The sequence below is a fragment of the Amblyomma maculatum genome, chromosome 11, assembly GCF_055883805.1.
Source record: "Amblyomma maculatum isolate TAMU_Amacu chromosome 11, ASM5588380v1, whole genome shotgun sequence".
NCBI lineage: Eukaryota > Metazoa > Arthropoda > Arachnida > Ixodida > Ixodidae > Amblyomma > Amblyomma maculatum.
In genome coordinates, this window is record NC_139354.1 from 136,745,411 (window position 1) to 136,758,370 (window position 12,960).

The window sequence follows — 12,960 nt, forward strand, 5'->3', positions numbered from 1 at the left end:
AGTTGCTCATGGGCTCCACGGCGAAGAGCCGCTTTTAAGGCTTGCAGAGCTGCTCTTGAATCTGTGAAAATAGACCATCGTTGAGGGCTTTGCTGACTGATATGCCTAATAGCGACACGTAGAGCGGTTAGTTCTGCGGCTGTTGAAGAAGTACGGTGAATTGTCCTAACTTTTATTTCTGTAGTAGTTGCGGGTATGACCATGGAGCCTGAAGAACTCACAGCATTCACTGAACCGTCGGTGTAAACGTGCATACGATTTGCATGGTACTCATGGAAGTATTCAAGAGTGATTTGTTTTAGTTTTGTCGGCGATGGCTCGACCTTCTTCCTGATGCCGGGTGTTGAAAGAAGCACGTGTGGTTGTCAGGCTCCACAGTGGAGAGGACGGATCCGAATCCAAATACCTATACTAACAACGCCTTAGTAATAAACTACACTTTCTTCTCTTCTCTCCTGAGTTAAACGCCATTAAATTTCCCAACATTTTCAAAACCGTGAGGTTTCAGGCAGCCGTGTCGCGCCAACACAGTTGTATTCAAGAGAAAGCCGGCTCGCTTGCTCAGCAAAGGAAGGCATTGCACATCTTGTCGACGCACCCCTGCTCCAGGTGTGCTCAATACTCGCGCCCACCGCCTCGATCCCAGCTGTTGTTTTAGATCTGCACGCCGCACCTTGTTAGATGTTTTCTCTTATCAGAAATTCCGTTTTTATATACTTTTTTTTTCTCATTCCTTCGAACTCTCTTAATTCGCGATCCATTCACTATCTGCACAGCGTAGAGGGACAACCTCTGGACAGAGTTCCCCGTTCTACCCCGAAGTGCCACGTCGCGTGCAGCTGCGGGGGATTACAACCCCCAGTGCTTTAGGCTTCGGCCTCGTGCATGGCCTTCTGGAACTCAGCGTTCGATCGCATCACCTTCGACGATGGATTGGTGGACGAATATTCTGACATCCAAGAACATCTGGGATCCAGTGAAGACGTAAGAGACCGATGGATATTAAGCAGAACCACTGCATTATGCAGGCAAGAGAAAGAGCGGAGATAGACGCATAGCTGTACAAGCTGCACTCATTTTGTGCAATCTAAAAGGGCCCCTGGGCTTATCGCTCGTTTTAAATGTACCTGCAGAAAGTTGGCGGCTGCTTAATAATATCTTGAGCCTGTGCAACGCTGTGAGTTGTTAGGTTCTCACCACAAGTGGAAGAGCATTATGATCAAAGCGAGAATGTAGCGCAGCAGAGGACGAGGACGCAGTAGTAATGGATCATGTGGCGGCACCTTTCGATGGCGCTCCCAATATATTCAAAATACGTCCTGGTAACTCGACATACATTCAAGGCGTCTCTGGCATGTATGCGCCCTTTACTCGTCATTTTCCAGCATGGCATAGACAAGGCAGTTTATGTAGGCAGGTAGATATTAAAGTGCACGAACAAGCACATTCATTTATTTAAAATGCTAACGCGTAATCGTCCATAATCCTCGTCCTGTCACATCCTCGGAAAAAATTGTGCAATAACCATTCAGTGTATGCAGTACACTAGAGTCCTTACCTGGGGCACATAGGTAATGAATGATGTTACGTTACCATTGTACTCATGAACAGCGCAGCAGACAAATGTCTGTCCATGCACTTTGCTCCGGGATACCAGCAGGGTGTGCAGCCACGCCAACAAAATCGCAGAACGCCGCTATTTCCACTGGCAATTGAGTGCCTAGGGCCTCTAAACGTGGGCAAACGGGAACATGCAGGAATTCCCAAATGTTCTCCAAAGTCATTTGCCGTCACCAACACTTCCGTTCGCGCTATGTCGCTGCAGTGCCTCTTTATCGCGGAGTAGGAAGTACCGCCTTTTCGTGCCAGTACCGCATGTAAGGGACTCGGCTACCTTGCATTAGTCTAAGGTGCACCAAGGGCACGGCAGGGTCCTTTGCCATTTGGAGCTCCATAACGGAAGGTCACTCTCCATTTCCTCTTCCAGATGGTGCCACTGAGTTTCGGCCGCTAGTAGTATAGCTTCCAAGAAGCATCTTCGCGCCTCCATCGATTAATCAATTCTGGCTAGCACACAACCGGGGGTTGCGAGATTGCTACGAGTGCTTACAGCTGCTTACTTTCCATATTTCATCTTTTTTTCTTGTCCCCACTCGCGAATGAGCGTTACAAGTGCGTATTCAGTATAGGTACAACGTTTAAATTTTGTGAAGGAGCGACGGCGACAACGCAGGTGTCAGGTCGATAAGTTCCCTTTTGTTTACGAGTGCGCTGGAAACAAACAAAGAAAAAACTAATGAAAATTGACTGCCAGAATCTGCTTCTGGAAACGTGTAACGATCCTGTGTGCAGTATTTTTTTTTCACTCTAAACATAATGAACGCACCTCGTTGTGGCAGAGTTTTTCATGTGCCAAAAAAACGCCACGAGATGGACGTTCATTGTGCACGCCGTTATTGATTACTCACCCTTTCTCCCTTCTCACGCCAGAAATGGTGCAGCATGTAGGTACCAGTGGCATGGCAGCGTCTTTGCAGCAACATGCTTTCGGAGTTAAACTTTTTCACTTTAAAATACGGTGAGCACTACAAAAACAGTAAATCCTTCTAATTACCTCTCAATTTCATTAGCATCCATTCCATGCAAACTACTGGAGCACATTCGCAGATCGCATTGCACATTAACAATATTGCTCTCTTTTAATAAAAAACCCACAGTTTTGGTTCGGGCCATTCTTGCGAGTCCCTGCTTTTTGAATTTGCAACTAGTTTCTTTTTTTTTTTCAAACTAACGTCATCTACCAATACTTTCTCAACGCCTTCGATCGCGTTTCACATCGGCGTTTAATGGCTTAACTCTCGTCTCTCCACAGTGGCCCTTTAATTTTGTCAAAAATTCACTAATTTCTCCACGACCGCCCACAATATACAGTTATGCGCAATCACACATGGAAAATACTACGGTAATCTCTGGTGTCCCTGAGGGATTGGTGCAGCGACCGCTCCTTCTTTATGTTAATAACGGACTTCATAATGTCATATAATCCCGTATCCGCCTACTGGGCGACGATTCTGTCTTTTGCTGCCGTATATCTACTTTCGATTATCAGGATCTGCTTCAACGGGTTTAAACCTCACAAAATCTAGTGTACGTCATGGCTTATGCAACTGAACATATCAAAATGCAAGTCCATGCATTTATCGAGTAAAAGAAATAGCCGCAGCAATGCGCTTATTTAAATTCTATACCACTCTCGGAAACGGAATCGTACAGGTATTTTTGAATCACAATGAACAAAACGCCAACCTGGTTTGGGCACAATAAAAAACTTCGCACAGATTCTTTCAAGTTGCTTGGATATATCAGACAATCCCTCCTTTTTTCAACCCATCCTATATGCAAACTCGCCACGTAACATTCACCCGTTCCAAATTTAAATATGCATCATATTTATCTAATCGATCAGCCTACCGCCATCTAAAATCTCACGGCCCCTTTTATCACACCGCAGTGCGACATATGACAGTTTAGCTTTTATTAAGGCATCCCTCTATCTTCAAGCTCTAGCGCTTCGGTATCACAGCCTCGTTTGTTCCACAAATTGTCTTACACTTTCCCACAGCTGAGAGATTGTCTTTCACCCGCCGCTTCATACCTCATGTCGATTTTTAACTGTTTAAGTTTGCAGCGCAAACATGCCTCCACAGACTTTTTTAATAAATCTTTTTACCTAGCGCTATTACATAGACCCTGAAATAGAACCAAATAACAGCACATTTCAAGTACCCAGTTGTTTGCCGCGCTTCTGAGAGTATATGTTTTTGTGTTTTCTTGTTTTTAGTTCCTATTAAGTTGTTCATAGCCTGTTGTGTCTCAATGTTGGTACATTGTTGTTTTTTTTTTTTTTTCCTTTCTTTAGTTACATTACAATTTGAGCCCAGGACATTGTATTTATAATTGGCGTTACGGATAATTCTATTATGACACGATCGCTCCCCCTCCCCTCCTTATGTATATCCCTAAACCAAGGACCTTTATGGCTAAATATATGATGATTACGATGACCTCATACAAGCTTTATCATATAATGTCGTACCAATGAAGTACAAATGTCCTACAATGTCATACACTGCCATACAATATGCATAAAATTCAATAATAATGAATGACATTTATGTTGTCGGTAATTATGAGACATCCGAATGTGCATCATATTATTTTGTTTGGCAATGAAGTACAAATGTCCTACAATGTCATACAGCTGCCATACAATATGCATAAAATTAAATAATGATGAATGACATTTATGTTGTCGGTAATTATGACACATCCGAATGTGCATCATATGATTTTGTTTGGCAATGTACTGATATTACATTTTGAGGGGGTTATTCGGTTTCATGACACAATGATCAACAGTTTCAAGGGAACGTCTTGGCTATTTTGGTCATCAAGAGGTAAAGCACTTATTTTCCTGGCATTTTCTAGAGAAGCCCTTCACCTGGTCATTAGAACGCGTATACTTTTTTAAAAAGATGCTTAACCCTACCCTGCCGCAATTTGGTGCCTCAGACTTTGAACGCTTATTGCGAGGCATACCATGGCCTTTTGTAACACCAGGCCAGATCGCCAGATACGGTTATACATTTTAAACCAAATATTTCGCTCTCTGACAATAAACACAACAACGGGAGCATTTCATATTTCCATAGCCGTGCTCAGTCGACACAAAAGAAAACATATGAATTCATCACGAGCAGAGCATTGGCAAAATTAGAGAAACATGGTGGCCAGTCTATTTCGTCTAAATATGCGAATATGAGATTCGGGCACACAGATGACAGCGATTAACGGTAATCGGCTAGAAGTCTAACTGCTATTAGTAAATTTTCTGTAGTCGACCATTAAGCGGCTAATGTCCGGCTTATTTTGACTTTTCGCTTAGTAGGCAAAAAAAGTTATTGTGAGGGGAACTCTCCGTGAACTCCCTTTGGGCTTGGTTTGTTTTTGTGTAGTTTTATGTCCCAAAGTGACTCGGGCTATGGGAGACGGCGTAGTGGAGGGCTAAGAAAATTCGGATCACCTGGGGTTCCTAAACTTACACTGACATCGCGCAGCACACGCACGTCTTTCTTTTGGCCTTCATCGAAAAGCAGCGGCCGTGGCCAGGAATCTGTCACACATCCTCTGGCACAGAGGTCAAGCGCCCTAACCTCTGAACCTCTGCGCCACCGCGGTAGGGTGTGTGCTTCCTTTAGTCCCTATTGGATAAGAGTGCAGCCCCATTTAGCGAAATATATATCATTCCTTACGCTGAAGCAAAGGTTTCCTTTCAGTCTAATTCGTTTGTAGCTTCGCGTTACAAAATGAATCATCTACAACACGTTTTGCAGTTCTGCAGGTACTCATGAATAAATGTCAATAAAACAGTGACTAAGCACATTTTTTTACTTTTCTTACTGCCAAATGTTTTTATAAAATTCTTTATGGTGCCTAACATTAGTTGCAGACTGCTGCTGGTTTTAAAGTCTCGCGTAATAGACGCGCACAGCAATAACTTCCATTGTTAGCAGAATAAGACTATATCTGGGAGATCGCAGCTATTCGGAAAGCTATTTCAAATGATCCAGCGACACGCTTTCGTGGGTTAGGGAGGCCATGGCGCATTCTTGCTTAGTATGCGGTGTTTTCAGTTTATGACTGCCATAAGGTTTTCCATGTTCACTGCAATACGGCACTCTTATTGCTAAATATCGGCTCTTTTTAGTTTGCCCAATAATCGAAACTCACTGATGACTAGTAGGGATGAAGCAGCGTTGGATGAAGCAGCGACTGGTGAAAATGGTGCAACGCATCATCTACTTTTCATGACAAAATATTCAAAATTTGCACTGAACGAAATATTAATTCCGTCGGGTTCGCTCAGTGGTTACGGCTTTCGACTGCTGAACCCAAAGATGAGCGGTGGAATCCCAGCCGAGGCGGCTGCTTTTTGATGGAGGCGAAAAGCAAGGCACCCGTGTACAGTATAAGGTGATATAAATTTTCGCAGCCCTCCACTACGGCGTCCCTCTCAGTCTGAGTCGCTTTCGAATGTTAAACCGCATACCTCAAACCAACCTCAACACAATAACGACATGAGTACTCTGACGAATCTTCCCCTAACCTGGCTTGTGTTAAATGGCTAAAACAATGCGATACATTGATGAACGTGCAGAAAACTGTGAACGTACGCACGTCGAAGCCTAGCGCGAGATTTCGGGAATATTTTGTTGAGCTGAGCCTCTACACAATCAAAACAAGAGTGTCAGGATAAATTTGAAAGCTTTGTATAAGACATGTGCTGAAACCCCTAGGGATGGCTACCATATTGCTTCCAATTAAATTAGCTGTTCGTCCTAACGTTGGAGACCTGGAGTTTTGAAGAGTGTGTATGGTATGGGTGGGATTCGTGTACTGGCCTGCGTTGGCGTTTTTCGTTTGCGCTCTGATATAGGTAAGGCGTCCAGCGTGGATCGTTTGCTCGGAACATTTGAAGCCAGAGCTTCTTTCGCACTTCGCCTGTCTTTCAAAGCTCTTCGAGCAGTTCCGGAATTAATCGGCAACTCGGGAGGAGGCGAGCTTGACTTGGGGCCGTGATCATGTTAATACATATTTTTTTCTTTTTCTTTTCTGCATTCACTCGAATGCCTACTATCACTTTTCACGGTCCTTCTTCTAAAATGGGAAAGAACTGCATTTGGGAAACTCTATCTCCCTTGTTCTGGGAATAGCCTTCCCTCTCTCATCCCAATTCGTTTCATCAGTAAAAAGCCTTAACAACGCAGAAGTTCACAAAAAGCGTATATTTATCGGCCGTATGTTTTCAGCCTCCTATAAGCAGTTGTATTCAATATGAAAGCAAACAAAGTTTTAATGGGAGGTTCTAAGGTAGGGTACACTTAGTTCTTGGTCTTGTTTTTCGCGGGCTGCAACAATACCACTAGCGCAGAAGCCTACGCGGAAAGGGACTGTATACGAACCGTACGCGCCATTTGTACTGTCCGTTTCTTCATGTTTGTTTTGTTGTAGTGGTGCGTGGTAGCCAAGAAAATGTTTTAGCATTTACGATAAATAACCTAAACATCTTGTGAGAGAAGAGCCTCTTTTGTAGTTTCTGAAGTGAATATCTTCCTGATTCCCCTTATATTCAAAAGTGATGTACATTTTATAAAAGCTAGCTAAACATTCACTTTTCTGCAAACTAATTGGACCATTTGATGTCGGAACTTATGCAGGACACGTTGACAATTGTCTTAACATCGATTGGGTATAACACGGAGCTTCTATTACATTTCAACCTAGGGGCTTGCAAACCATTGTTTGACACCTTTTACTCCCATTTATTTGGCTTGCTTATCTAGCTTGAACGCATACGGTTGATTCATGTTTTATTTTCGAATTTTCGTTACGAATTTTCGTGAGCTGCGTAGGCTCACAAGCGTTACGTAAACATGCAGGTTAATACTTTCCCGCCGATTACATTCTGGCGACCAGTGGCTCGCCACGGTAGCGAAAGGTCGCTTCTTCGGCATTGCCATGGAAACTGTGTGCCGACCGCAGATCGCGTGGCGTGCTCGAAGTTGTCATCGCAACCGCAAACATGCCGACACATGACGGGACGACAGCATTCTCCCACGCTGCACTCCATGCGACCGAGGGACGCCACAAACAAGCCGGCAAACAAACAACTACAAATGAAAGCCAAGGAACGTAGCATGTTTGCGTAAAACATAGTACGGGTGAGCTACGCAAACAGGCCTCAAGGTGGAGCAGAAAATGCTACGGGGCGGTTGAGTATCGGGAGCCACTAGATACGGGGAAGATTGCAAGCATAGCTACCATGGAAGGTTGACGTAAGGAAAATTCCCCATATTCAGAGGCCGTAGTGAGAACCGAGCACGTCTGAATGCATGTCAAGGAAAGTGGCCTTTACGCCACTTATAGCACTTGGCAAGCCTGATTGCGATTAATGTTTGCTCGCATCACATGACCTCTTTCTTCTACAAATTTGCATTTTGTTCCCTCAAGTACTTAGGTCATGAAGCGTGCATTGATACTCTTTGTCATTTAGGACTGATGTGGGCCATGCTTTGTAACGCCATGGTTTCCTTCCTAAATCTTGGAGAGCCTGCAGTAAACTACTTAAGGAACCAGAGCGCTCTTTTCAATATTCTTGATAAGGATCCTGCTCCTTTCAGGAACACCGTTCCCTCCATCAATTGCATAATTCATTTTCTTGTTTTTGGTCTCTTTTTCATTCCATCGCACTCACCTACTGTTTTCTACTGGAACAAAAACCCAATTTTCTTGTTCTCGGCGAAATTGTTACGGATACTTGGCTTTCATAACACAGCATCGTCACCGAGTCGCAAGGGAAGGGAGAAAGTTGGAAGTGAAAGCGGACAGAGAGAAACAGATGGCATAGGGCAGGGCTACAAAGGCATCCCGACCCCCTATGGATCTTTAATGTGCACTGACATCGCGCAGCACATGGGTGCCTTGCTTTTCGGCTCCATCGAAACGCAACCGCTGGCGGTCGGGATCCAACCCGGGCATACTCTGGCAGAGTGGTCGGGCATCTTGAAGGGAAGCTGCAATGTTTTTACCAATTTCCCGAGATGCTGGTATTAGAATATATGAAACTTATAAATTAGGCTTACGAACTGATGCCGCGCTACCATTTAAAGTTATGATATAATCTATTATTAAAATCGCGACAATCCTCAGGCTTCTTCTCAAAGTATTGGTGCAGTGGTGAAACTAGTCGATTACGTCATTGGGGACGACGTTCCGAATTTGAAAAGCTTTCGGCCAATCCTTTCTTTGAGTCGTCCGACGCATCCGAGCAACGCATCGCCACCTTTACCTTTCTTTTCGTTGGTCTCCTTCCTCAGATCAGCCGTTCTGTGTTGGAAATGCATCACCTCTACAGATGACGTCATCACTGATGTCTTTACTCATCACCGTGGACTGCGAATAAGCCTCAATGCCGAAATACTTTTATTGAGCGATTACGCCGTCAAGTTGAACGCTAACGTAAAACGCCTTGGCATGATTTAATCTTAGCCGTTAAAGATTCTACTCCTTTGAATTAGTTGAATTCTAAACCCAATTTAGTTTCCCTTCAACCACTGCACCAACGCTGCAGTGCAGAAAAAATATGAGACGTAAATGTGAACTTATGAGGTGAAGGTTTCCACCCTTCCTCAATGTCTACCCAGAAGTATAAGGCACCTATCTTATACTTCGTGAATTGAAAACGCGGTGTTACAAAAAATATTGCTCTAAATCTCCCACGTTTTGCTCTATCAGTAGGTTAAGGCATGTTTAAGCCTTCACAATTTTTCTTTGGCCCGATTTTGGTTTGGCGACCCCCAGCCTTCACAACCGCTTTTCTTCGTCAATGTGCCTATAACGCGTGATCCTGGCAAAGGTGCAGCCGTTACGAGATTCTTGGAAAGTGCACTATTCTTCCTACCGCATGAATATGCTATTTTAACATAGACTTGCTTATGATAAAGGCTAAATCAAGTAATGGCAAAAGTCAGCGTTTGTTTCTTCTTTCAGTGGTTTGTCCAAGCATGTTTTGCTGCCAGTTCTGTTTAGATGAGAGAATTTAGTTATTTGTTATATTGCTGGAACAGGACCTTTACATTTCAAAGCAGTAATTTATACAGCGAAAAAGGAATCTAAAAGCCTTGTTGCCGACCTTTATACTCCGGAAATGGTAGCTGCATTTTCTTAATAGCACCCCGTCCCTTCCAATATTATGCGTGGCTTTGACACTGAGCCAACGACGCTATTCCTAGACGTTGTCAATCGATAATTCATATAGCGTTACCCGATTAGGGCCTTCTTCGACCGCCGGAAAAGGTCGAGGTTTGAGTAAACGATATCTCGTCAGGCTCGTGATCGAAGTAATTTGTCATAAACGGCTCCAAGCTCGATTTTTCTTGTCGCAAAAATGAAGCTTATAAAATGCTTAGGCAAAAAATTCGTCGTTTTAACCGGCTCGTGCCAACCACGTATTCGCTGCAAGATATTTGCCCTTTTCATTGTTCGGTTTATGAATGGCAGTCATGCGGATTTCGGTGCTTGTTTTAAGCGGACTGTTTCGCTTTAAGTACACACATTGTGCGCTAATCATTTGCTATCTGTTTTTAAAACTACTTATTCTTTCTCATTGTTATTACAGTCCGAGAACATTAGGCATCCACCAACGGGGACCTTGCACGACTGGCTTTATGGTTAATTTTGTAGGCGGAAGGAATCAAATATTGAATCAGGACTATATACGTTCAAGCATTTCAATGAAGATGAAATACAAAAGCGCATGTGCGCCCCATGATCCCAAGGCAGGTTAGAGTACTCCTGGCAGTGGAAATTGTTCCTATGATCTCCAATATGTTGTCTACTATGCCTTATGCAGTCAACGGAAATTAAAATCTTACATGTCATTCCACATCGTACCATGCCACATCATATCACGCACGCAATACAGTACTGTAAAAAAGGATGCCATATCTTTTCATCCTGCCTAACAAAGATTTTCATCACCCCAAGAACTGAGCCCTTCGACTTATCTCACGTCAAAGTCCCAACCCTCCCAATTGTTCGATAAGTCGAAGCCTGGCAATGCCAGTAATGCAGAATTGTTTATCGCTGCTGACGCGCGCTCTTTAGTGTGGTAAACCAGTTTGGTGGAGAGCCTGTGATTAACAAACGAAGCATTCCAATTTCTGGAATGCTTCGTTTCTTAATCACAGGCTCTCCACCAATTTTTGGAATGCTTCTGGCCTAGCCGAGCGAGTTCCACCTTGTACGCTCAGAATGACCTTGAAGAGAAAAAGCGGTACCACGTGACTATACACCACAGCTGCTGCCGCCGCCCGCCAGCAGTAACCACATGACTATCATATAGCGTAAACGAAGGAAAGGCTCAGGCCACCGCCTCGAAGTTCTCGTTGCAGCGGCCTATACTTCAGTTAGATGGCGAGCCATAGAAGGGAGCAAGGGCGCAGGTCTCTCTACGACGAAGGTCTTCGCGGACCATGCGTCCGAAGCGGCAAGCTTTGTCTGATCATCCTGCGAAAATCGAGTGGATTACTAATGGATTAAAGCGGAGACGAGCTACAGCTCGCGCCAAACGTGAGGCTGAAACGGATTAATCGTGAGCATAACCAAGTATAGCACAGTATACCCGGCCACGGGCTTGTCAAGCTGCAGTCATTTTATAGAAAATTAGGCTGAAAGTGCCATGCTTACTGGATGCGGTTATTTATACAAGCCGAAGACTTCGCGTTATGTAGTTCGCGCGTCGGATTCAATAACACTGCACCTTCAATTTTATTTCAAGCCAATTCAGCGACGTGGCTCAGGGCAATGAGCGGTATGCGACTTTTGTCTTCGGCAAGTATGAGAAGGCAATGCTCACCTGGTTTTTGTTTTATTCTAATAAAATGTTGCTGGTAGAATACAATGACTACCAGACTATCACATCTCGAAAAAGGAAACTTTTAAAATCAACAGATAGTTGGGGGTACTTCCTAATGAGAGTAATTAGAAAAGATAGCTGGTTGTTCACATTTAATTTAGCAGTGCGCAGTGGAGGGTAAAATAGATTGAGACACATGAAATTATTGTTCGTACCCTAAAATTATCCTTAATCAGAATTGGCTCTGGTTTAACTTTGATTCGAGAAGTGTGACAGATGCTATTCCTTTCCTATGGCTGTCTTCCTCTCCGTCTCTGTCTGCATGTGCCTCTGTCTGACTGTGCCTGTGTGTCTGTATGCCTCCTCCTGTTTTCGCGGCCCCGACTGCCTAACTCTTAAACACTTCACTACTCCTCTCGGGAGCCTCTTCGCCGTCTGCGCGGGCTTGACCTTGAACCAAGTAGAAACCACGTGGCAGCTATGGCGGCACTCAGCCGCCGTCGTCGGTGACAGCACCGCCGCCAAATCCGAGGTAACCACGCGCTCGCATCTGTCTATTCACATGAATACCATGACATCACTCAACCGCAGCTACGAGAGGACATATAGTTACATTATTGATGTCCTGCCTAACACGACGTTGAACCAAAAACTTTGAGTTAGCCCTATGGTCCACCTGGAAAGTAAGAGCACTCTGCAAGACACGGTGCTCTCCCCTTCCTCTTTAACGTGCGACGTGGGGCCTTCCCACCGCTCTTAGAATCATAAAAGGTCCCAACTTGCATGCAGACGACGTTAATCTCTGCATGAACAATGGACCGACGGCGAAATAGAGCAATGCTTCATGGCGGCGGCAGATGCCGTAGTGTGCTACGTAGCCGCAAGAGGTCTCTCGTCCTCCCCGAAAACGTATGAATTTTTTTTTATTATAACACAAACCACTCGAATGCAAGCGGGGAGTAAATCGCGTCCTACAGCACCGGAAAATCAACTTTTACTCAGTCAATCAATCAATATACGCTGGAGCCGTTGGCTCACTCTGCCCGATAGCCACGTTTGCCTCGTAACCGCTGCCAACGGATCGCAATCAGCTCTCTACAACTGAACGGCAATAACAGTCATGGATGATTTAGGTAGGACACCTAGCGAAGTGTCTGCGTCTCAGAAGTTGCGAAGACGACAGGTTGAATGCGATCATCCATTGGACGATCTCGCCGAGGAGCTGCTGCACTGAAACGGAGAGAGGCGGATCAAGCGAAGCGTTCCGTTGCTTAGGCTTAGCAGGGTTGAACATAAGCCTAATTTTTTATTTAGATTTTTCATCTGCCTGTTTCTCTCGTCTGTCCTGCTCAGTGTGCCTGCTCTAATGCGCAAGCACTCATCCACTCACCGCCACCGGCAAAGAATCTTGACCGATCTTGTTTGTGCGATCACTCTGATTGGCTCACGCGGACAGTTTCAACTAAGTCCGGTATAGTGGCTCC

At 44.5% G+C, this 12,960-nt stretch overlaps 1 protein-coding gene across 1 annotated transcript in view; it reads left to right on the top strand.

Annotated features, from left to right (window-relative positions):
- Positions 1–783: 783 nt before the first annotated feature.
- The window catches only part of LOC146175045 (anoctamin-4-like), a 104,530-nt gene continuing 92,353 nt past the window's right edge, over positions 784–12,960 (top strand). Inside the window, exon 1 of the mRNA XM_084584402.1 lies at positions 784–984. Coding sequence (XP_084440528.1) covers positions 886–984 — 99 coding nt within the window. The 5' untranslated portion in view covers positions 784–885. The remainder of the gene's footprint in view (positions 985–12,960) is intronic.